Source organism: Dipodomys merriami, unplaced genomic scaffold (assembly GCF_024711535.1).
Source record: "Dipodomys merriami isolate MVZ:Mamm:240054 unplaced genomic scaffold, mDipMer1.0.p SCAF_1, whole genome shotgun sequence".
Taxonomy (NCBI): Eukaryota; Metazoa; Chordata; class Mammalia; order Rodentia; family Heteromyidae; genus Dipodomys; species Dipodomys merriami.
In genome coordinates, this window is record NW_027202270.1 from 49,667,935 (window position 1) to 49,693,606 (window position 25,672).

At 36.8% G+C, this 25,672-nt stretch overlaps 1 protein-coding gene across 6 annotated transcripts in view; it reads left to right on the forward strand.

The window, feature by feature from the left end:
- The window catches only part of LOC138826555 (sodium channel protein type 3 subunit alpha), a 115,732-nt gene that overhangs the window by 12,646 nt on the left and 77,414 nt on the right, over nt 1-25,672 (forward strand). For 5 of the 6 annotated variants that reach the window (XM_070021819.1, XM_070021833.1, XM_070021817.1 and 2 more), the window contains exons 2-4: nt 15,905-16,218; nt 24,148-24,265; nt 25,246-25,336. In XM_070021819.1, coding sequence (XP_069877920.1) covers nt 15,955-16,218; nt 24,148-24,265; nt 25,246-25,336 — 473 coding nt within the window. In that variant the 5' untranslated portion in view covers nt 15,905-15,954. Of the gene's footprint in view, nt 1-9,078; nt 9,145-15,904; nt 16,219-24,147; nt 24,266-25,245; nt 25,337-25,672 lie in introns of all 6 variants that reach the window. The other variant, XM_070021818.1, reaches the window with a different exon arrangement.

Here is a 25,672-nt window from a genome sequence, read left to right on the forward strand (position 1 = left end):
AGCATGTTTGTTTAGAAAGACAAATTCTGAGGGAGAAGTAGGGGGATCAGGCTCCAACAGGCCAGACTGAGTTATATAGGGAGACAGTGGCCAGGGGGGGAAAGGTAAATTTGGCTCAGTACTTAAAGGAGATAAGAGAGCTGGTCATTCAGAACACTGTAGAAGTGTTCCAGGAACAGGAAAGAATCTGTGTTTGCTTCTAGATGCCGAAGACAGTTAGAAGACATTTCATAAGCAACTGTAGGAGGTTTTGACTTTTTTTCTCTAGGTAGCAATTGGAGGCTTCTGTGCAGAATGGTATGATGATCATTTCTGTCCTCTCAAGATTGCTTTGACTGATGGGGTGAAAGTAGGCTACATGGAGTCAAGCTGAAGGCAGGGAGATGGAAAGCTATTGTGGGCTGCTGCCATAAATCATTTCAAGGTTCCAGGTTCAGAGCAATCATATCACAGGACATTAAGTACATGAATAGCTGAGACAGAGGAAGCTATGATTGTCACATTTGAGACATCAATGAAATGAAAGCCACATTATTGATGTATATGTTTCTAACTTTAGAGGAATAAAATTTGAAAAGTTTTATTGGTACATATAAATTGTACAAAGTAATGGGGTTTATGTTGATATATATATATATATATATATATATATATATATGTACATAACATTTCGGTCATAACCTCCCTCATCCCTTAACCTCCCTGCCTGATAGCCCCCTACTACTTTCATTTTTCTGTCTTTTTTCCTCTTAAAATGTTCCACTAATGCAACAAAACCACAGGTTCTATAAGCTAGTCACTGTCAAGTGTGGTTCTGAGCTAGCAGCCTGTGCATCAGTTTTGTGCTTGTTAGAAATACAAAACTAGGCCTCGCTCATATCTACTACAAAGTGACTTTGGGGTGGAGCCAGGAAAGACATTTTTTAACAATAAGTCCTTAAGGTGATTCTTCTGCTAAATTTTAAGACTCACAGCAATGTGAAATAAGATGGCCAAAATTATCCTATCTAGTTTTAGGATATCATATTTCTAATTCCAATATTTAATAGTATCACAAATTAAGGATAGCACTTTAGAAATTGATTATGTATAAGAAGTATAAACTCATTTTTAAGAGAATTATCTCCCTCTCTCTCCTTCTCTATTTCTCTCCTTCTCTAGATGCTAGTCCTGGGCTTGAACTCAGGGCCTGGCACTTTCCTTGGGCTTTCTTTCTTAAGGCTAGTGCTCTATCACTTGAGCCACAGTTCCACTTTCAGCTTTTTGTTTGCTGGTTAATTGGAGATTAGAGTCTCACAGACTTCTCCAGCCAGGACTGGATTCAAACTGCAAAACTTTAATCCTCAGATCTTAGCTTCTGAGTTGTTAGTACGCTAAGATTAAAAGTGTGAGCCGCCGCTAGTTTATTACATCTCTCTTTGATAAAACAGTGATTTAAACTGGTATTTTTTTAGATCCTTGTGGAATAAGAGGCTGGCCAAAGAAAATTAAATAGAAGTGTATATGATAAATATGTTAAAGCTTATGTATTAATAAAGTTTTCTTTTAGAATACACATTTAGTTCTGACTTTTCTGAGGTCAGCATTGCTTTAGAGTACAAACAGACATGAATCTGATACAACCCAAAGAAATTCCAAATCGTAAGTTAATATGACTTACCATGAAGGTAGTCAAATTTGCTTCAAGGAGAATTACAGGAACCCACGAGGAATGGATGCATGTATAGTTTCCTAGACAGCATTCCGGTGTTTATTTCATGCTATCTTGTTAAGGTGGCCATTTTAACTTATCTTTTGGATAAAGATCCTAAGTCTTAAAGCCAATTAACTAACTAGTAGCCGGGCAGATTATGTGACTAGAGAGGTGGCAGTAGGTTAGACTTTGCAAATATTGTCAGGAACCTCTGGCAATGCAAGGCCCGTGAGTTCTTCAGTGAGCAGTTTTGCATCAGTTTAAGATCTCCGGAGAGTGCTGAAGAGGCAGAGTTTTACAGTCTATTGCATGACAAAACTGAAGCAGGTATGTCATGTTGTCAGCATAGAAGAAGATAAAATATACACGAAGAAAATAAATCAGCAGAAATTGCAAAAACTAAAATAAAGGTAGTAAATTTTAGAAGCAAACTAATCCTAAAAATAATGAAACTATGTTTAATAAAGCATTTTAAAACACAGAGGGAGGGCTGGGAAGGTGGCTCAGTGGTAGAGCACTACTAGCCTTGCATGTTTCAGCCCTGGGTTCGATTCCTCAGCACCACATAAGCAGAAAAAAAAGCCGGAAGTGGCGCTGTGGCTCAAGTGGTAGAGTGCTACCCTTGAGCTGAAGAGCTGAGGGACAGTACCCCGGCCCAGAGTTAAGGTCCCACGACCAGACCCCCACCCCCCAAAAAACACAGGGGGAATTGGAATCTTTAAAGTTAAATTATTAGGATAACTGAAAATTATACAACTGAACTTATTGCTATAAAATTTAAGTGTTAGTAACACCATTTAAAACAAGAATTATAAAAATAGTAATGGGTTAAACAAAATATAGTTAAAGCAAATTTGACCAAGATTCTATAGCTGTTATCAGTCACTTTTGCTGGGTAAAGCTTTCAGACTTTTTAAGCTACCAGTTCCTCCTTTGAGGGATGAAAAATTTCCTCTAAATTTCTAAAATCACTGAAATTCTAATAAGATCTTGTCAAAGTGAGGCTGATCATTTTGAGAATCTTCCTAAGTTAGATATACATCTTAGTCATCTGAAAACAGTTTGTGAATCATCTAGCACCCCCTAAATGAAACTTACTGAGTTTAATTTTAGCCAGTATTATAAGACTTATTTGATTAAACCTGTGTATTTGCTCAATTAAATTTAGGGTACCTGTTGAGTATACTGGTAAGCAGCTCTCATGCATGGACTAAACAAGCTTTTCTCTTATAATTTGATCTTGGAATAAGTCTGTCTTTTATGCACAATCTTAGGAATTGTTTTGGTTTCATCTTCCCTTAAAATAGAATAAAATCCTTGAGATCCTGTGTGCTTCCTTGTTTTCATAGTTACTGTGTAGGTTGATGCTGAATCTCATCCTTGATTATGTAATGTACTCATATTGTGTTTCTAGTAATTTCAATTATTTTACCTCAAAGCTTTCTTTCTCAAATGGTAGTGCATGCATCCTTTGCACCAAATTTATTTAAGGAACTTATTAAAAATACAGATCCCTAGGCCTTGCTCCAGGTTTTCTTTTAGAAAGTTGCATCTTTACTAAATTGCCTAAGAAATACTTATGCTAAAGTTCAGAACTGCTTTAAAATGCTAATTTTACAGTACAGTTAAACTGTAAACCTCGGCCTACTTTTGAAGATGAGTAAGACAGAAATTGTTTTAAGATAGATTGCATCTTGGAGAATGACATCTCAGAGTGTGAGGCTACCCACAAAATCACTGTTCTTTCCAATGTGTAGCAGGAATTGAAAACTAAAGCAAATAAACTCTGTTTTGAAGCTGAAGCCATAAGATATGATTTCTCCCATAGTAAGAGGGTAATTTTTCTTTTTCTTTTTTTTTTCTCTTTTTTCTTTTGGTCAGTTGTGGCGCTTGAACGCTGGGCCTAGGTGCTGTCCCTGAGCTCTTCAGCTCAAGGTTAGTTCTCTTCCACTTGAGTCACAGTGCAACTTTTGGTTTTCTGGTGATTTATTGGAGATAAGAGTCTCACCGGCTTTCCTGCCTGGGCTGGCTTTGAACCATGATCCTCAGATCTCAGCCCCCTTCGTAGCTAGGATTATAGGCCTGAGGCATCCAGCTGATGGTGATTTTTTAAATAGTAGGAAGAAAAGAGGATTGCAAGAGCAAGCAATTATAATTAGATAGATAGATATGTTTTAGCTATTTGATATTGACAACTTTCTTATGAGTTTAAACTTTCTAGTTAATTGTGTGCTGCAAAGATGAGAGGAGTAATATTCTTCATGCAGGTGGGTATGAAGTAGAGGGTGCAAACATTTATTGAATGATGGTACATTTACATCCTTGACTTCTGAGGATGCATGGGTCTGGCTGATGCAATATTAGTTTTCTGTAATAGTAAAAAAAGTACCTGACATAATCTACTTACAAAGAGGAAAGTTTTCTTTTGGCTCATTATTTTAGAGATTCCAGTCCATGGTTGCTTGGCCTGTTGCTTTGGGCTTGTGCCAGGACAGTACGTCATGGAAGGAGGCAATATGGAGGCCTACTCACCTCATGGCAGTGAGAAACTAAGAAACATCAGCAAGGGTTCCAGTATGCCCTATACTCCCTTCACTGACATACATTCATTCTACTGTTTAAAGACTTCATCATCTCCCGGTGGCACCACAAGCTGGGACTTTTCCAGACTCAATCTTTGTAGATGGGTATTATTACTAGTATTACTTTAATTTCATAAACAATAATATACGTCATTAATAGTAATACTATTAAAACCTCTAACTCTTATACCGCCAACTACATAATACCAGTTACAATATATGATCACATGTGTGTATGCGTGTGTGGCTTTAAAATTTTAATTTTGATAAAAGCCTATGTTGCTAGATATAAACTCAAAATTAGCATATGAAGACATGTACTCATTCCCTTGCTTATGTAACTGTAACCCTTCCTCTGTATAGTATTCTCACAATAAAAAACACATTAAAAAAAGAAATTAGAAATTGGTTTGGCTAACCAAACTGTTCACCATCATATAGCTCTGTGTTACCAAAGTCAGAGGAAGAATAAGGGAGGCGCAGTTGGGAGGTGAAGGTACTTCCCATTGTGCTAAAGTGACTTTAAGTCACTGAAAGACATTGACAGGTTTTAATAATAATCTCTCTGGTGACAGAACAGAGAAATGATTGGAGTTCATCTGGATACAAAGATTTTAATAGATTGTATACAATTTTATAACTTAGATTTGATGGTTTTGGTCATAGTAAATGGTAGATAGAGATTCATGGTGACCATCGGTGAACAGTTGGGTTTATAAACATTGCATAAGTGAATCAAAGTGTATAGTGTTTTAAATATCAGTTACTGATGCTAGAATCACTTACATTACCCATTTGAAACAATGCTATTGGTTTAATTTGCCATAGGACATAATTTGTATTTAGAGCTAAGAGGAGAATGACACCAGATTATTATATTTAAGTTAACACCATCCTTGGATTAGCATACTTGTCTAAATTTTACTTTTAGAAGCCAGCAAATAAGATATATTCAGCTTATCTTAGTAAACCAACTTAACCGAAGAAGAAAAGGAGTTAGAAAAGGAACTGGGAAATTGTCAAAGTATACCACATACTCCTGTAGTCACACTCTCTGGTCGTTGAGGTATTTGAGGGAAAGAAGCAAAGGAGAAGTAAAGAGGGGAGATGAGACAAGAATTTAGAAGATGAGGAACAGAAAGATGCAAACGAATGCCAGTATGCCTTTAGAAAAGAGCGGAAGAATCAAAGCAGCCAAAGTTGGAGGAGCACTCCCTCCAAACCTCCTCACCTGAGAATGCTGGCAGGGGTTCCTGGTTTCATCCTCCACAGCGCATGCCAGGGCTACGCTTCTTCAAAGAGCAAACAAGCATCCTAATTTGAATCAACCTTGCTTTTCTAATCTAGGGCTACATGTTAGCAAAATACCAAGAGCAGTACCCTAAACTAGCATATCCATTTTATTCCGTATGCCAAGAATGCAGACTCAGGTTGCTCTGTTCCCTTTGCACATAGATCATAGAGCAAGAAAGATGAAGGCGGGCCACATCTGAGCTGCTCAATGTTGACATTTCTGTCAAGCACCCATGGCAGAGTGGCTTACTGGACAAAAAAAATTTCTAGGATATTGCAAGAAAACGGGATAATTCCCAGAAAAGCCTGAAACTTTTCCATGAAAAGGTGCAGTGTAACAAACTACTATCGGAGAATAAATTAGTGTTAGTAGAGAGGGAACTAAAATTTCTGTTGCTACCATGCTTAGCTATACCAGGATAAAAAGATTGATTTCCTTTCCCCCCTCATCAGGTCCTCTGAACAGACAAACAAATAAATAAAAATGTGGCAGAGATCACCTCTGGGAATGGAATAATGTAAAAGCTATTGATGCAAGGAGACACTAACCCAACATTTTATTTCTTTTAAGAGAGACATTAATTTTGTGTATTTTGTAAATTGGCTAGGATTATATTTAGCTTGAATTTTATTCTATATATTTAGTAATCAAATCCATAGTTCTCTAGTCTCTATTGGATACAGGACATTCAAATATGTGGTTAGTATTTGGTTATAATGCTACCTTCTGGGCTGGCCAAGTTTTTGTACTGACTAGAAAGTACTTACTTATTTGGCCTTATCAGCTGCAACTAACTAGAAAAGCTGTCTGAAAGTATTTTAGTCAAGTAGAATGCTTATTGAACATAACAAGCAGTGCAGAGGTTGTTTGGGTCCAAGAGCTGAGCCATCCATCAAGAGCCCAGGGGTAAATATGTCTCTGTGATCTGCTACACTCAGTGTGTCAGCTTTGCCCTCAGAGTGTGGCATCGTTCTATTGTAAGTTGGCTAAAGTAATACCATGTGTTATACTGCAATGCAGAAAGGTCTAGAGCACACAAAACACTGTCTCCTCCTCTCCTCTTCCTAAGGAACTTCAGAAATCTTTTGCAGCCACTTAATCAACCTCACCTTTTGCTGGCCAGAATTGGGCCTGGGAGGAAGTATTTATAATGGAAGTGCATGTCAGGAACTCACATACACAATGTACTTGTTTGCAGACATGCAATAGAAAAATCCAATAGACATAAAAGTCAGTGATGATTTGTCTGCTACAACATTACCTTAATTGTTGTCATTCATTAGTTTGTCTCTCCTCAAGCTTATAGCTAACTTATAAGGTCAAAATCATAGAAAACGGCTTCAAAAGCTAATTATGATTTCCAAGGTAATTATTCTGAAGATAGAGATGACCTTGTGCTTTATCCACTCCCTCCACCCCCTCAGAAGCATGATATGATCCAGGTAGAGAAAGAAAGCCTTGTTAAATAACAATACTATCATTATTCATTTTGGATTAAGTAACTCCAACACATACACACACACACACACACACACATTTGATGTGGATCTATATTTGTTTTCTTTTCCATCATTATCCATTTTGTGTTCTACATGAAAGTAACAGCAAAGCTACATCATTATTTTCTTAGGTTATATGACTTCTTTCCCAATTCAAGGCTGTCAATAAGATAACTGACTTATCCAAATTCCATGTCAGCAAATATCAACTAAGACTCTTCTCATTTTGTAGGGTTAGAAGCTCAGAGAATTTTTCTTGCAGAACTATACAGGCTATTTTTTTCTCCTCAAATCAGTAATTTTGTAACTTGGATAAGTCAGTTTGAAATATCAACATCATGAGATTTTATGGTGATTTAATGAGCTATTGTGCACAAATCACATGAGAGACCTGAGATAAAATAATCATTTAACAGATTTTATTATTATTATTTAACCTTCAAAGCCATCTAGCTAAAGGCACATAAACTAGATGTTATAACTCATAAAAATATAGAAAGCGTTTTTTTCCTTGATTATATACAGTAGTTATTATTTTAGTGTGTCCAATACTATATGTATATTTTATAGGCTTGGTCACATATGCAAATTGAGATGACATAAGAAATAGACCCTTATTAGAAAATTCAACTGGACAAAATAATTGTGTTTAGTAGGAAGATAGTTAATTCGTTTATCTTGTCTTTTAGATTATGTCCTTCCTATAATAGTCTTGTTGATGCCAGGAAAACACAGGATCTTTTCCTTGGCAGTAAAACTGGTCCTTGCTATTAACTCATTCCTTCATAATCATGAACCTCATTTACCTTGTGAATTATTTTTATTAGATCTCAAGTTGTATGACAACTTTTCTTTCTTGAATATGGCAAGTTTTCCGCTTTCTGGCACAATTTTACCTTCATGGAAACAAACTAACATTATTTGATTTTGTCTGTAATGTAATAAAAAATGAGTGGAGAGGAAAAAGACAGTATACTAGCAGGTTGTAGAAAATAAAATGTGTCTGCTCTTCTTGAAAATTAGGCAATAATTGTGCTACAAAACTCATGGAGAAAATATATATTTTGCAATGACAGTGCCACATCATTTCCCAACTACTTACTGTGCCATTTTCACTGAATCTGATTCATCAACAAATGTTAGTGTTTGTACTCATAGTATTTCATAATCTTATGATACTGTCAGATTACATTGATAAATGAGGTTAGAACACAAATTGAACTATACAAATCTATTTCTCTGTAGTTGATTATGTACACATGAATATTTAAAATACAAATGAAACAATTGCTTGGGTGCTAGAAGATCACACATGTGTCCTAACTATTCAAAAGACTGAGATCTGAGGATCATGGCTTGAAACCAGCCCAGCAGGAAAGCTGGGTCTCTTACCTCTTACCTCTTACCTCCAATTAACCACCAAAAAAAAAAGCCAGAAGTAGAGCTGTGGTTTAAGTGGTAAAGCATAACCCCGAGAAAGAAAAGAAAGAGAGAGAAAAAAAACTCATGGACAGTACCCAGGCTCTGAGTTCAAGTCCCAGGAACAGCATCAAAAAAAAATCAAACAAGGTTCAAGACAATTATGTCCATTATAATAACAAAGGCAATAAAGAATCGAATGTACAGAATTGTTTTGCCACAAAGCAACAATTTGTGTTTTTCAGTAGAAATGTTGCTTAGCTTTATCTTTCTGTTTCTCTTTTTTTTTGCGGGGTGGGGGTGGGGGGGTCGTGGGCCTGAACTCTGGGCCTGGGCGCTGTCCCTCAGCTCTTCAGCTCAAGGCTAGTGCTCTACCACTGGAGCCACAGCACCACTTCCTGCTTTTTCTTTCTGCTTATGTGGTGCGAGGAATCGAACCCAGGGCCTCATGCATGCAAGGCAAGCGCTCTACCACTGAGCCACTTTCCCAGTCCTCTGTTTCTCATTTAAAGGCAAAGATTTCAAGTAATTATCAAATCTAATATTTGTCTTTTAATTAAAATCTTTTCAAATTTCTCTTTTAATATCTAGGTAATTGTGCTGACATCACTAATACCCTGTGTGTTTCTTCTCCTTGAAAATTATCAGGCATATCAGGTCAGCCTCTTCATCTTTTCACATTTTTCTTGATGATGTCAACTGGATTCTTATCTTTAGTTCTAATCTGTGACTTCTCAATCAACATTTCTGCAGTTGAGAGATATTTTTTGAGTATTAGCTAATATTCTAATTACATACCAGATGTCTTCTAAGCATGTGAAAGTAACGGGTACAAACAGAATTGATGATTTTCATGACTGAATATTCTCCACTTCTCTACAGGATTTTTATCAACTTATTATGTATGATGTAAACATGGAAATGAGTTTAACCCTACATACTTTCTTAGTCATTTACCTGGCCATAGACCTTTTCCCTAACTTCTTGATAACCTACTGTCTTCCAGGCACAATATTTGGACATGAGGTGCATTTTTTCCCATTTAAATGTCACATTACCTCTGTATGTGATATCAGTATGTGATATCAGTATTATGGTCATCTCCATTATTGAGTGATATAATCTGAAGATTAGAAAGGACATAAGAGCTATTAGATTGTAGCAGAGCAAAGTCTTGAATCCAGTGGCAATTGCCAGTTCTATACCAAAGAAGACTAAAGCTCTAGAGTTCTAGTCAGATTCTCTCTTCCTTTATACCAATTGCTTTCTTCAAGGGCAGCTATTCTCAATTTAAAACAATTTAAAACAATTAGAGGACCCTAGAACCATTGTGAGGGAAAAGCAGTGTGGCTTAAGCTGTCTTTATAATCAGACCCTTTTCACTGTTTTACATTTGTACTGATAATGCTGTAGTTGTGGACTAAGTGGTAATGCTTCAGCAGGTATCAAGACAGTGGCATCAAACTATGATACACCTTGCTCTCTGCACTGTCACCTTGTCATACTGTCACACTCCTACTGCTGGTTTACATATTCTGAGGAAGTGTTAAATATTAATTTTGTTAAAACTCAACCCTTAAGGATCCAAATTTTTAGTACTGAGTATAAGAAAGTGGGAATAATATGTGACATATTTTGTCTGTGTGCTAAAGCATCATGGTTGTCTCTGGAGAAAGCACTGGTGCAATTATTGGAGTTGGGAGCTGAATAAGTCACTTTCCTTTCTTCATGGAAAACTACTTTCACTTGAAAAGATAAGTGACAAGCCAAGGTTATTTAGACTTGAGTATGTGGCACATATATTCTCAAAAGTGAACAATGGAAAAGCCTGTCACTTCAGGAAAAGCAAATGACAGCATTTGTTGTCAGTGTTAAAGTTGGAGCTTTCAAGTGGAAATTGGAATTTTGGAAAATGTTCACTTTCTACTGGGAATTTGACAGCCCCACCCTACCCCCAATGCGTGAAGACTTTCCTCATGACATCGCCAGCGATATGAAGAGCTGGGGTTTGGAGTGCCATAAAATGAAACACTCCCAATATGTAGAAGAATGTGCATAATATGTGGTGATATTTTTCTGAATGATATGCATGACAGTAAAACTCATGCCTAGTTAGTTAAAAGATGTATTCAAAAGGAACGATTGGTCAGTCTTGGTATCAAGGATGAACATTGATGTGAAAAGGACCTTATTTGGCCCTCGGTTCATCAATGATTTGAAGAGTGTAAAGGATTCTGGAACCCAAACATTTGAAAACTACTGCTCTACGATCACTCAGGTCTCCACCCTGTTCATACTGCCACCAGCCTTGAAATCTTCAAAATGACCATGGCTTCCTCAGTCTGCTGTTGAAGACCTGTGATCTGTCCTGTTCTATCTTATACTGACCTTTTATGCATGCTGGTCTGGATTAAGGCATTGCAAGCTGCTTCTTGTACTGCAAAAACTCTCCTTGCAGACATATACTCCGCTTTACTTGGTGCACAACTATTCATACATCTTTCTACCAATCCTTCCTCTGCCAACTCTAAACCCTTTTCAAATCCCACCTAATCTATGAAACATAGTCCAATATCACTTCCTCAGGGAAATTTCCTGAACCATAACTCTCCTTCCCTTCCCTGTGCAACATGAATTGATCGCACTTATAAGCTCCTGATAATAAAACATAAATAGATATAGATATATTTGTGTTGCGATTCCGTTTATAAGCATCCATCACTCCTACTTGATTATTAGCTCTTTGAGAGAAGGGACCATCAGTATCTGGTCTATGGAAACTTGTTGGTACATAGTAGTCCTTCAATAAAAAAATTCTGAATAAATGATTCCCAGGTCTCTTCTAGGGTTTAAAGTCTGTGGTCAACTCCTATAATAGGATGCATTGAACCCTAATTTTGCATTAATTGAGAGGAGGTGTGTTTGATTTACTCACACAGTCACACACTGAGGCTCTTTGTTTTTTTTTTTAATTAAAAGGATCATCACTTAGATTTCTTATCTTCTTTAATCTTGAAAAGATAGTTCTGGAAAAGACTTGCTATGTTAAATTTGAAGTATTTTAATAAATTATAATGCACATATATCCATTAATAATATATTCCACACCAAGGCATCAGTAAGAATTAATTTTTAAAAGCCTGCTCTAATATAGATATAAAGTTATGTAAGAACTTTGTATAATAGGCTCACAGAGAACTAGAAAGAAGAAGAAAATTTTTTTCTTTCTTTTAATTTTAATTTTAATTTTTTTTTGCAAGTTATTTTTTTTAATTTTATTTTATTTTATTTGAGAACATACTGTACAGAGGGGCTACAATTACATGGGCAGGATAATGCATACATTTCTTACCAAGCATTGCAGCCTCCTCCTTTTTTTACCCTTCACATCCCTTCCCAGCCTTCTCCTGCCCCCCCAACGTCCCCCCCCCTGCACCCAAGTTGTAAAGTTCGTTTTCGACATGATAGCTTGTACTTCTCATAGTTGCAACGGGTCCACCTGTATCCTTAAACGACTTGTGAGGAAAATTTTTTCTAGAGCATTTAGTGTATCTGTGAGAAGCTCTGCCCTCTGACTTGTTTAGTCTCAGTCTTGACAAATATATGGCAAGCCCTAGTTCTCCTTGTAAATGAAATCTGAGTGGAGGTAGCCTGTATTCTCAGGTTTAGAGACAACCGTACAAGAATTTCAGTAAGAGTTTTATTGGCTTTAACCAAGAGCAAATTGTTTTCTGGCCCTTCTTACCAAATGAAGAAGACAAGGAAGGATTTCTCTATAAACATTTATTTATTTTTATTTTTATTTTGCCCATGACATTTCAGAGAAATCAGAATAATGTATAAAGAAACTTTGGAGATTCCCACATTTGATATTTTAAGTCCATATAGTATTTTCCTATAGTAGAGCCTTGCTATTCATATGATGATACTTTAATAAGACTAATCATTGAAAAGTGAATGACACAGGCAAATTCTATCTAGATCTCCTTATCTAATTTCAACACGATTTTTATTTCATTGCCAATAAAGAAACACCAAATAGTTAAGTAGACACTCAAATACAAAGGTAAGCTTTCTTTTCTGCTAAGAAAGCAACTATGTTTCAGAAAATTTCCCAGAGACATGCTTGTCATGCTATTGCTTTTTCATTTAACGTTTGGGTAAAACTATTGCTCCTCAGTTCATGACAGGTAATGTGACACAGGTGGGTTTCACATCTTTGGATATCTGATGCCTACAGAAAATGCTCAGATTCAATTTGCACCCAAAAGTACACAGCCTAGAGTTGAAATGAGCTTGTAGCCATCAAAACTGACAGGGATGGCTGAAAGCATTAGCTTATTTTCTTTTATGCTGCATTTAAAAAATATATGTTTTTATTGTAAAAATACTGTACAAAGGGGTTACAATTACATGAGCAAGGTAATGAGTACATTTCTTTTTTTTTTGGGGGGAGGGTCCAGTCATGGGGCCTGAACTTTGGGCCTGGGCGCTGACCCTCAGCTCTTCAGCTCAAGGCGAGTGCTCTACCACTTGAGCCACAGCACCACTTCCGGCTTTTTTTGCTTATGTGGTGCTGGAGAATCGAACCCAGGGCCTCCTGCATGCAAGGCAAGTACTCTACCACTGAGCCACCTTCCCAGCCCATATGAGTACATTTTTTATCAAGCATTGTTGCCTCCTCCTTTATTTTTTCCTTACCATCCCTTCCCTCCCACCTCCTCAGCTACCCCCACCCCCTGGTCTAAATTTTAAAGTTCTTTTTTTTACATAAGATACCATCTTGTACATCTCATTGTTGCAATGGGTCAATCTGTGACACTTTTTGACAAGCCTGATACTATGGCAACAACATATTAAAATGACTGATTTAAAGACATCTAATTTTAATTTTTTTTGTCATTGGAACACATCAGGGAAAAGGAATTCAGATTTACATTCTACAGGCATATAGTGATCAGTTTCTTTGTTGTAGAATCTTTAGTTTTCAATGTTTGTAAGTCAGTTAGACCCATGCAGGGATAAAGTACTATGAGAATAGGAAAAAATGTGGGGAAGAGAAGGGGGGGATATTGGATATAGCAAAATATTACAATGATTGATGACATTTTTGAGGAAATAGTTCAAACCCTGGTACAAGCCCCAAAACTATTTTTTTAAAAATAAAGAAAAACAAAGTAACAAAGGAAAAAAAGGGAAATTTATCAAGATGCATTGTATCAACTGCTTTGTTGAATGGTAACTCCTTTGTAAAACTACTTAATGATAAAAATATGTTAGAAAAGGAAAGACACTACTTACAAAGAAGAAATGCAAGTCTTTCCATTTCCTAACAAATGGGGCAATGTCATTCTTTCTGATGCAGGCATAGAATTCCATTGTGTATATATACCACATTTTCTTGATCCATTCATCTACTGAGGGGCATCTGGGTTGGTTCCATATCTTAGCTATGGTATATAATGTGTGGTCTTGTTTGTGAACATTTGGGTTAATGCCCAAAAGCAGGATGGCTAGGTTATAGGGGAGCTCTATGTGGAGTCTTTTGAGGAACCTCCATACTGGTTTCCAAAGTGGTTGAACAAGTTTACACTCACACCAACAAAGCAGTAAGGTTCCCTTCTGGCCACATCCCCTTCAGCATCTGCTGTTATTAGAGTTCTTGATTATAGCCATTCTAACTGGGGTGAGGTGGTATCTCAATGTTGTTTCGATTTGCATTTCTTTTATGGCTAGGGAGGTTGAACATGTGTCTATTGGCCATCCTTCTTTCCTCTTCAGAGAAGTTTCTCTTTAAGTCTTTTTTTTGGGGGGGGGTCAGTCGTGGGGCCTGAACTCTGGGCCTGGGTGCTGTCCCTCAGCTCTTCAGCTCAAGGCTAGCACTCTACCACTTGAGCCACAGCACCACTTCCAACTTTTTTTTTCTGCTTATGTGGTGCTGAGGAATCGAACCCAGGGCCTCAAGCATGCAAGGTGAGCTCTACCACTGAGCCACCTTCCCAGCCCTATCTTTAAGTCTTTAGCCCACTTATTTATTGGGCAGTTGTTTCTTTGAAGAAGTAAGCCAGGCCCAAAGAAATATAGGTCCCATGGTTTCCTTTATTTGCAATAACTAGTATATGTCTGAGTAAAAGAAAAGGTCAGATAAGTTGATGTTAGGGAAATTAACCCTAAGATATGTATTCAAATATTTTATTCTTTCATGCGATTGTTTCTAACACATTTATAAGATGATTTCTTTGTTGCTTTGTATGTCCCTCCCCCAAAGTATAACCCCTGCTTTCACTGTATTTGATATCGGTATAATTTGTGGAGGGGAAGGGAAAAAAACAAATCCTTTAAATAGGGATACAGGTGGACCCATTGCAACAATGAGATGTAGAAGTTGTTATGTTGAAAACGAACTTTACAATTTTGGTGGGTGGGGGGGAGGAGGACTGGGTGGGGGAGGGGTGAGGGGAAGGATGGGAAGGTATGGGAAGGGGAAACAAAGGAGGAGGCTACAATGCTTGATAAGAAATGTACTCATTATCTTGCCCATGTAATAGTAACCCCTCTGTACAGTATTTTCACAATAAAAAATAAATAAATAAAAACTAGAAAAAGAAGAAGAAATGCAAAAAAAGATGAACCAATTTTTCTGAAGACAGTGGCTCCCTTGCTCCTGGTGATACAGTTCGCCCTGCTGATAACTAGAGCAGTGACTAGGTCAGTAAAAGTTCCTTCCCCACCATGAAGTTTTGCACCAAGCATGTATCACAATAATTGGAATGTTACCCAACTTTTTTTCATTGAAGAATTAGTAACTTGTGAAAAGAGAAGGGAGATAAATAGATCCTTAAGCAATTCTCTTGATAAACATGAATGGAATTATTGCTTTACCACATGTAGGCTGTCACACATTTTTGAGTCAAACGTCTCATAATGGATTTTTTTTAACATTCCATCTCACTTTTAATAGTAAATAAAATTCCATATGTTGATTGTGTACCATCTGATGCCTTAACGTCCAACCACTAAAAAATGGCTATTTCAGGCCAATTATCATTCAGAACAGACTTGTGATTGGTTTACAAATTTGAATTATTAAAACACAAATAATTGATGATGTTGCTAAGTGAAAATCTGTAGTGCACACCTAAAAGCTTGACAATGTTTATACCTTTAAAATGATTTAAAAAATTAAATATATTGATTTTTTTGTGGTATCATTCAAGCCCTGGTACAAGCAAAAAATATAAAAGAATGAGGGGAAAAAAGCAAAAGACCCAGGGAAATCGGTCAAGTTGCAATGTATCCATAAACTCCTTCGTACAACTACTTAGAAGTACTGACAATATATTTGAAAATGAGATGTTCTTACTCTCCTCCTGCCACTTGCTTTCCTCATGCTAATGCATTTTTTTCATTACTGTAGGCAATTCTCATGCAAGAAGCTAAACGTAATTAAATGTGCAGGATGAAAATATGGCACAGGCACTGTTGGTACCCCCGGGACCTGAAAGCTTCCGCCTGTTTACGAGAGAATCTCTTGCTGCTATCGAAAAACGTGCTGCAGAAGAGAAAGCCAAGAAGCCCAAAAAAGAACAAGACATCGACGATGAGAACAAACCAAAGCCAAATAGTGACTTGGAAGCTGGAAAGAACCTCCCATTTATTTATGGAGACATTCCTCCAGAGATGGTGTCAGAGCCCCTGGAGGACCTGGACCCATTCTATATCAATAAGAAAGTGAGTGTTCATTCTGTGCTTTCCAGTAAGTCTTTTGTTACTCACATGGCCTTAGAATCCTTTCCTAGGGATTGTATACTGGTGAAAACCAGTGAAAGACTTCTCAGTATCTTTACTGACACTTTTATGTACAGTATAATAGATATCCATAATAGTGAAAAAATGGTTACAGTGGATACAAATGAATATGAAATTTGCATAATTTTACAATCATTGAGACAGCAAACTTGAAACTGATATTTAACCAAGTTAAATATCTGCTGTTGCTAACTTATTTAAGTGCACAACAGACAAGAAGAGAAGAAGAAAAATAAAAGGAGTTATGGTACAATGTTGTACTTAAAGTTTTTAGTTCTTCGTTGGCTTTAGGATTCTTCAAGATCTCTTGTGTGCTACAGGACAGGGAGTAATCTGCTTCATACCTTCCTGTGAGCTGATAAAACTTGAGAGTCCTGCTCATATAGAGGTGGAGTTTTGTTTTCCACCCATGAACCTGAGGTCTGATTAGGAGTTTCTCTCACCCGTGCTGAGATTATGACAGCTCAATTACAGAACCTCTACTTATTTAAAACATTACTCTGAGGGAACAAAGTCAGGACTGAAAAAAACAAAAATGATCATCTTTGCTTATACATAACATAATGCCACAAGTATGGCTGTATCTTCTTGCTTTCTGAAACAATCATACCATTATGTCAGAATCAATCAGTTTCTGTAGTTAAAGTAGCTGAATGATATTTTGTTGAGAATTTTAAAAAACAGACAAAAATGGGGGAGTTGGTGTTTTGACATCTGAAAACCCCATTTTGATTCTTAGCTTTACAAACATAAAGTAGTTTAATTTAGAGACTAGAGGTAAATTAACACCAGTATGATCTCATCATGATTTATAGATATAATCCATGGTTTCTGGATTAGGGAAGATATTGAACACTTTTATTAGCCAAAGCCAATTCTTTTAAAGCAATAGCTGAAGAAATGTCATTTTTGGCGGGGGAGGGGGGGTCCGGTCGTGGGGCCTGAACTCTGGGCCTGAAGGACAGCGGTCCTTCAGCTCTTCAGCTCAAGGCTAGTGCTCTACCACTTGAGTCACAGCGCCACTTCCGGCTTTTTTCTTTTTGCTTATGTGGTGCTGAGGAATCGAACCCAGGGCCTCATGCATGCAAGGCAAGTGCTCTACCACTGAGCCACCTTCCCAGCCCCAAGAAATGTCATTTTTGAAGCACTATGTAATACCAAGTTCTAAGAGTAGTAAAGAAGTACTCATCAAGCTTAGCTTGCATACACAGCACCTGAGGATGACATAACCTCTCCACCTCCTCTTCCTCCTTCTGTCTCTTTCCTCCTTCCTCCTCTTCTTCTTCTCCCTCCCTTTTTCCCTCCCTCACTCCCTCCCCCTTTACCTCCTCCTCCTTTTCTTCTTTGTGGTACTAGAGTTTGAACTCAGGGCCTCATATCGACAGGCAGAAACTCTACTCCTTGAGTGATGGCCTCAGCCTATTTTTTACTTTTGTTATTTTTCAAATAGGGTCTTGCTTTTTTGCCTGGACCTTCTGGTATTTAGACTCTCTTAGTTAATCTTACCAAGTAACTGGGATGACAGGTATATATCCACATACCCAGCTTTATTTATTAATTTTGTTGGTTGTGGAGCTTGATCTTGAGGCCTAGGCACTGTTGTTGAGCCTCTGTGTGCTCAAGTTTAGCTCTCTACTGCTGGAGCCACTGTACCACTCCAGTTCTTGAGTGGGTAATTGGAAATAAGAGTCTGAAGGGGACTTCTCTGCCCAGACTGGCTTCAAACTGAGATACTCAGACCTCAGCCTCCTGAATAGCTAGGATTATAGGCATGAGCCACCAGTGCCTGGCTTTAACCAGATTTTAAATTGGTTAACAAGGTTGGGGGGAGTGGTATCATGGACTTTTGTTTTCCAGATCAAGGCTTAAAATACATTCCTACCAATCTCAGCTGTCTGGGTATCTAGGACTATAGGTGTGAGCCAATGTGCCTGGCTTGGAAGATTTCATTTCAGCATAGAATTCTGATTCCACAGGTCTGGGTGAGATATCCTACATTTCCTATAAACTTTCAACTGACAACATTCCTGCCAGTACTTAAACACACACTGAGTGTGAAGTTTTATTTAAAGTCATAAAACCAAGTGGAAACATTTAAGCAGGCTCCTTTTCTTCTTTTTAATTAGTAGCACAAAAAGTGGCTATAAATATGTGTGTGAGAGGTACACATACATATGTTCATACAGGTCTAAAATAATTTATTTTAGGACTTTATGACAGAAATGATAAAGACAATTTTATTTTAGCATTAGATATTATGTATGCTATATTTATGATATGTACATATGTGTCTATATAAGATGATGAAAATAAGATAATTCCAGAAACTTTGAGAACTATTGATCTAAAGTAGATCTTTCCAAAGTCATCTTCAAGTTACAAGGGCTTGATGATAAGTATTTGCTATTTGAAAAAAAAAAGAGAGTTGATCAGGTTGGTATGAGCATGGAAGATGAAGTGAGAATAATGGTGACAAGCACAATCCAATGGATCTTTTGTAATCACCTAAAGGCACTGTTCTCCTGATGACAAGGTTACCTAATTGCAGAGGTACTTACCCCAGGCTCCCTCACAGTTTGAATGGTAAACATTCTACATAATTGTATTAAGGCAGTTGGTTTGGATTCCAGGCCTAACAAAGACGCTTCAGCTTATCCTTTGCTTTCATAGATCTTGTTCAAAAGAAAGGTTGTGCTGGCTATTCCATTTCCATTATTTTCATTCATGACAGTGATGCACCTCACAATAAACAGATGGACATCTGATTTTTATTTTTTATTTTCTTTTTTTGGTATATATGTTTTATTGTAAAGATACTGCACAGAGAGTTTTCAGTTACATGAGTAAGGTAATGAGGACATTTCCTATGGAGCATTGTTCCCCCCTCCTACTTCGTTTTTCACCTACCATCCCTTCACTCCCCACCTCCACAATCCTCCCCCCATGTTGTAAAGTTCATTTTCAACATAGTATCTTGTACATCTCATTGTTACAATGGGTCAACCTGTATCCTTATTTTAGCATTTTGTCATTTCTCTTCCTCTCCCTAAATTAGAAAAAATGTATATACCAGATGCAGGGCACCAGAATCAAATACAGTGAAAACAGGGATTATACCAGGGAGGAAGAACATATAAAAGAAACCAAAAAAATCACGTAGTACATTATAAATACATTAAAAACAACAGCAAGAAAGATAAAACCTCTTGTGTCACTATCTTGGGGTTCAATTTGCTTAGCATCATCTTTGTTTTGTTGTTGTTGTTGGTCATGAGGCCTGAACTCTGGGCCTGGGCTCTGTCCCTCAGCTCTTCAGCTCAAGGCTAGTGCTCTACCACTAAGCCACAGTGCCACTTCCATTTTTTTCTGCTTATGTGATGCTAAGGAATTGAACCCAGGACCTCATGCATGCAAGGCAAGCACTTTACCACTGAGCCACCTCCCCAGCCCCTTAGCATTATCTTATATGATCATATGTACATAACTTTTGACCTTTTCTGCTTGTCTCAGATATATACTAGTTATTGCAGATAAGGGAAACCCTAGGACCTATATTTCTTTGGGCCTGGTGTACTTCACTTAATACAATTTTTTCCCCACGTCTTTCCATTTCTTAAAAAATGGGATGGTGTCATTCTTTCTGATGGAGGCATAGAATTCATATATATATATATATATATATATATATATATATATATATATATCACATTTTCTTGATCCATTCATCTACTGAGGGGCATCTGGGTTGGTTCCATATCTTAGCTATGGTAAACAATGCTGCAATAAACAGTTATTCTGGTAACTTTAGCATAGCCTTTCGTTGTGATCATTTGGGTAAATGCCCAAAAGTGGGATTTGCTGGGTCATAGGGGAGCTCTATGTAGCGCTTTCCATAGTAGTTGAACAAGTTTACACTCCCACCAACAATGCAGTAGGGTTCCTTTTGGCCACATCCTCTCCAGCACTATTGTTATAAAGTTCTTGATTATAACCATTCTAACTGGGGTGAGGTGGAATCTCAATGTTGTCTTGATTTGCATTTCTTTTATAGCTAGAGAAGTTGAGCATTTCTTTATGTGACATCTGATTTTTAATGTATCAGGCTTTTAAATTTGGTAAGTGTGAATCTGCCACTAGAAGACATACTTGTTTGCCTTATGCTGGCCAAGTCTGGTTTTATTGCCTCCAGGTCTGGGAATAATTCAGCCATGGCGGCTCTAAGCTATCTTGGGAGACCTCTAGTTAGAATCTCTATACTGCCGTCATTTACAAAGTATTTATAAAGATGAAGATTCACATGTGAGTAGAGAAAAAAAAAGTTCGTGCTTCTTAGAAGGATAATTTGGGGAGGGGAAGGGAAAAAACAAAATGTTTAAGTAGGGATACAGATTGTATCAAACAATGATATGTACAAGACACTATGTTGAAAAACGAACTTTACAATTTAGGCAGCGTAGGGGGGAGTGTAGTTGTGGAGATGGGAGGGAAGGAATGGTAGGTGGGAAAACAAAGGAGAAGGCAACAATGCTTGATAAGAAATGTACTCATTACCTTGCTCACGTAATTGTAACCCGTCTGTACAGTATTTTCACAATGAAAAATCTTATTTAAAAAAGTAGTGAGTGGAAGAAATTCTAGAATTTTAAAACAGCATAAAATATATGAAATAGGGCAGGTAAGAGGCAAAGGAAAAAAATCCAACCTTGAAGGCTTAATGTAACTATATGCTGTCATTATTTAGTGACATATTTTAGTGGCTAACTTAACAGGATGTGTAACATCATAATACATTTATTTTTATTTTTTACTTTTTACTTTTTATTGTAATGGTGATTACAGAAGGGTTACAGTTCCATAAGCAAGGTAATGAGTACATTTCTTTTCAAACCGTGTTTCCCCTCCCTCATTTTCTCCCACTTCGCTCTTCCATGATCCCCCTTCCCCAAGTTGTAAGGTTCATTTCCAACATAGTGTCTGTTGAGTATCGCTGTTGCATTGGTTTACCCTTTGTCCCACTGTTTCCGTAGCATCACAGTATATTTTAATGCCATTTAAGTTAATATCATAAAATAGTGACTATGATCATAATAGTGAACATTTGTTGTGTTCACCCTGTGTTACACAGTACTTGAGTGTTCTAGTTATTTTAATATTCAGTTAACCAGTGAGGCAGTTATTATTGCTAACATCAGTTCATAGGAAAGGAAACTAAAGCCATGAAAAGTTAATTAATTTGTCAGGGTTGCAGTGGAGAATCCGCTATCTGAAGTTAGACAATTAGCTCCAGAGCAAGGGCTCATCCTCACTAAATAAAATCATGTAAAGACCTCATCAAGGCAATAAAAAGATGGTTCAAAATTGGTCTTATCAGGTTGTAAATCCTATAACAGGTGTGGTCCTACTCATTGAGAAATAACATCTCATCTTGCCTCAAGTAGCAAGAATTTAATGGACATATAAACTGTATCTCATGGAAGAAAGAATTAGAATTTCTAGCATAGAAACTAAATGGAAGGGATCATTGTTTCCTTCTATAGCACTTAGATTAGAAACATCAAGTATTACTTTTTAAGGTACATTACAATTCTTTCCATGGAGACTTGACTTTAGAGATGGTGCTATATACTCATCCCCCAATCATCTGTCATGTCCTCAAGTAATTTTTAATTTGGGTATATCATTCAAAGACATCAGAACTCCATTTCAGACATATTTCTTGTAATTCCTTTATTTATTCATGGCATTAGGAATTTATTCCTTGTTTCTTAGAACTGAAGATTTTCTTTGTGTCAGGTGTCGCTTTTCAGACAGAAACTAGGTTCTTTTCTTAGGAACTTAGAACTTTAATAAAGGTGTAATTAGCATGTAAGCATCAATTCTGATATCACCGCAGAGTCTAATCTTGCAAGAAGAGCAAAGGGTTATGGGTTGGAAGGATAATTCAATCTATTTTTGGAGATACTTTCAAAATAAAATTCTTTGCTAATGTTGAATGTGAAAATTTCTTTTACAGGGGAATTGTTTCTAAAAGCATGAGTTAATGCACCACAAGTTGTGGTGAATATTTACATTTTATTGCTACTGTTCAATGCCTAAGTAAACTTCGATTGTTTGTTGTACTAAATTACCTTATTCAAGAGCATCCTTTAATGTTTCTGAAGTCCAAGGGCTGTCTTTCCAAGGTCCACTGATCCTTGCTGCTAGAGGATAGTCTTCTTGGTATAATTTATAGAGGTCTATTTATTGAAAACGGTTAATCAAGTAATGGTCCACTCCATGGGCAATGATCAGAGAGCTTGTTTTGTCTGCTTTCCATATTCACAAAACAAATATTGCTACCTATCTATTCAAACAGAGTGTGCTGTCACTGAACATGAATGTTTAAGATATAGCCCTTAGCTAAAGGGCAAAACCTATTATTAAATTAATCAATATATAGAATAAATGTCCTAAAGGTAAATAGCTTCTACAGGTAAAGTCATACTGAATTAAAATAAGCACTCATTTGTAAACTAAGAGGCAGGGGGTGTGGAGAGCTAAATGGCAGGCTTTTTGTGCTCCATGCTTTATAACAACAAACCCAGTCGTCCCTGGGAGGGATGTTCATGGAAGCAACTGCTTGACAATGATTACAAGCAGCTTATCATGAAGTACAAATGAGTATACCAAGACAATGGTAAACAAGAGAATTAGTGGGTGATCAGCAAAGTTTATCTGGACTATAAGGGAAAGGCAGGTATAGATAGCTGAGAATAGAGAGAAGAGTTTAAAAACCATCATTTCATATTATTAGAATCAATAATATATTACTATTATAATATGTTAGAGCCACCTACAGATTTTTTTTAAAAAAATATACAAATCTGTGCCTATCATCTAAAAATTTCTTTTTTCTTTTTTTTGTCGGTCATGGGGCTTGATCATCTAAAATTTTCAATTCAGCTGGTCTAAGTTAGGACTTACATGTTGGCAATTTTAAAATTTCCCCTAGACATTCTAATATGTTTGAAAAAATTGTAGTGCAATAAAGGATCATTACGGTGGGATCTTATTGTTTAGTCTGTTTGGGAGATTTCTCGAAATGGCAGTGAGTTTGCATTTGACCAGCTCACAGGTGCTGTCAAAGATTCTGTGATTCTCATTTGCAGATTCAGAGGGAGAGTTTGGCAGGCTGTGAGAGAGGCTGTGACAAGTGGTTATACTGGCTGGAGCAGGGTGACTTTGGTAGTAGCAAACCAAAGATGATCTAAATGTTAGGCCCATAACAAAGGTTGCAGACCATTGATGTTTAACTATGGAATTCCCTTTGAAGTGGTGGGTGTCAGACAGATTTTCAACCCAGCTATCCTTTTGAGAAGCAAGATTCAGAAAAGTCAGAAAAGTCTTCATTTTAAATGAAGAAAACTTCCATAGGGAAAGACCAAAAAATTTTTGGATTTTAAAGATTTGGCATACATGAAAGATTGCCTTAATAGTAACGTGTACAGTAATCTGAAAAATTACCAAAACTAGAGACAGATGGCAAGCTTTAAATAGAATTAAAATCTGTAAGGCTTCAGTATAATTTGGTTTAAAAATGTGTAGAATTATTAGTTTGTGTCAGCAAGTTGGTAACTTAGAGACAGATTAGATAAGGGTAAGTTGTATATTTATTTGCAATTTAAAGCTTATATGCAGCAGAAACACCTAGCGTGGTTACAGTATACACTTAACATGTCTGTACCATAGCAACTGGTTTCAAAGAATACATTTGAGAAAACAAATCAGGTAAATGTTTTTGATGTGTGTAAACTCTTCAGATAAACCACTTGTCTAACCTAATAATGTCTTTCTTATTATTTTCTTTTTCAGACTTTCATAGTATTGAATAAAGGGAAGGCCATCTTCCGGTTCAGTGCCACCTCTGCCCTGTACATTTTAACTCCACTAAACCCTGTCAGGAAAATTGCTATTAAGATTTTGGTACACTCATATCCTTTCTATGGGAGTTGTCTGAATGGTATTTCTTAAAGAAAATGCTATTTAAATTTTAAATGCTTGTACAATTGCATTGAGATGAGTATTAGTTTATTATTATTATTATTATTGTTGTTGTTGTTGTTGTTGTTGTAACTTTAATTGGTTTGTTCTTACTGTTTTTTTTTTTGGTCGGTCATGGGGGCTTGAACTCTGGGCTTGGGCTCTGTCTCTGAGCTCTTCAGCTCCAGGCTAATGCTCTACCACTTGAGCCACTGTATCGCTTTCAGTTTTCAGGTGGTTACATTGGAGATGAGTCTCATGGACTTTCCTTGCCTAGGCTGGCTTTGAATCACGATCCTCAGATCTTAGGCTCCTGAGTAGCTAGGATTACAGGCATGAGCCACCAGCTCCTGGCCTCTTTCTGTGTTGTTTTGGTTTTTCAACTAGGTATAACATACTTATGCATAGAGTTATCAGGGTAATTATAGAGTAAATATGAAACCATAACAGTAAATGTGTATAAGTAGCATACAGGAGAAACAAGATCCCATTTTCCTCACACAATTATTATCTTCAATTGAAATGTAACAGTTGTTGAACAATGTTATAGTCTATGCATTTAGAATTATTTTCTGAATTGCCAAACACACCCCTCCTTCCTATTCTCTCTCCCTCGCTTTCTCCATAAACATAAACTGATGCATTCTCCTTGCTGTATAATTTCACACAACTGATTGAAGTGTACAATCACTTTTATTTGCAGCAAATGGAGACATCTTTCAATTGTATGAACATTTGACATAACTTTTTCAAAAAAAGTTGACTAGTGCATAGAGCAGGCTTTGAATTTTCTTATGTTTTTTTACTATTGTTGAAATATAACTCAGTAAAATTAATTTCAAAATTAACTTATGTTGATGAATGTTTTGGAGTGGATTTTTTATAAATGGTGATGAGAACAAACTAGAATTTTTCCTTAACTATAATCTACTTTATTCAGCATGCTTATCATGTGCACTATTTTGACCAACTGTGTATTTATGACCTTGAGTAACCCCCCAGAGTGGACGAAGAATGTAGAGTAAGTAGGAATAACTTCTTGGAGTGAGAAATGCACACTCAAGTTCTCTAACAATCTCCTGTGCTTATGGTCTGTCTTATGGTTTTTGGAGTCAGACTAAATACTACTAAGAAAAAAGTTATTTCCATAATATGAAAGAAGATAAGGGAAGTTCTTTGGGGGAGTTTTTCCTTCTATAGGTAAGTATTTCAACAAATTCATGGTAATATCTTTTCAAGAAAGGTTATAATTTAGTATACTTTTTTTAGTAAATTAAATCCATCAGTTAGCATAAAAAGTAATCATTTTAGATACGATTATAATATTATTTGAGTAATGTGATGAAGTAATTTATTT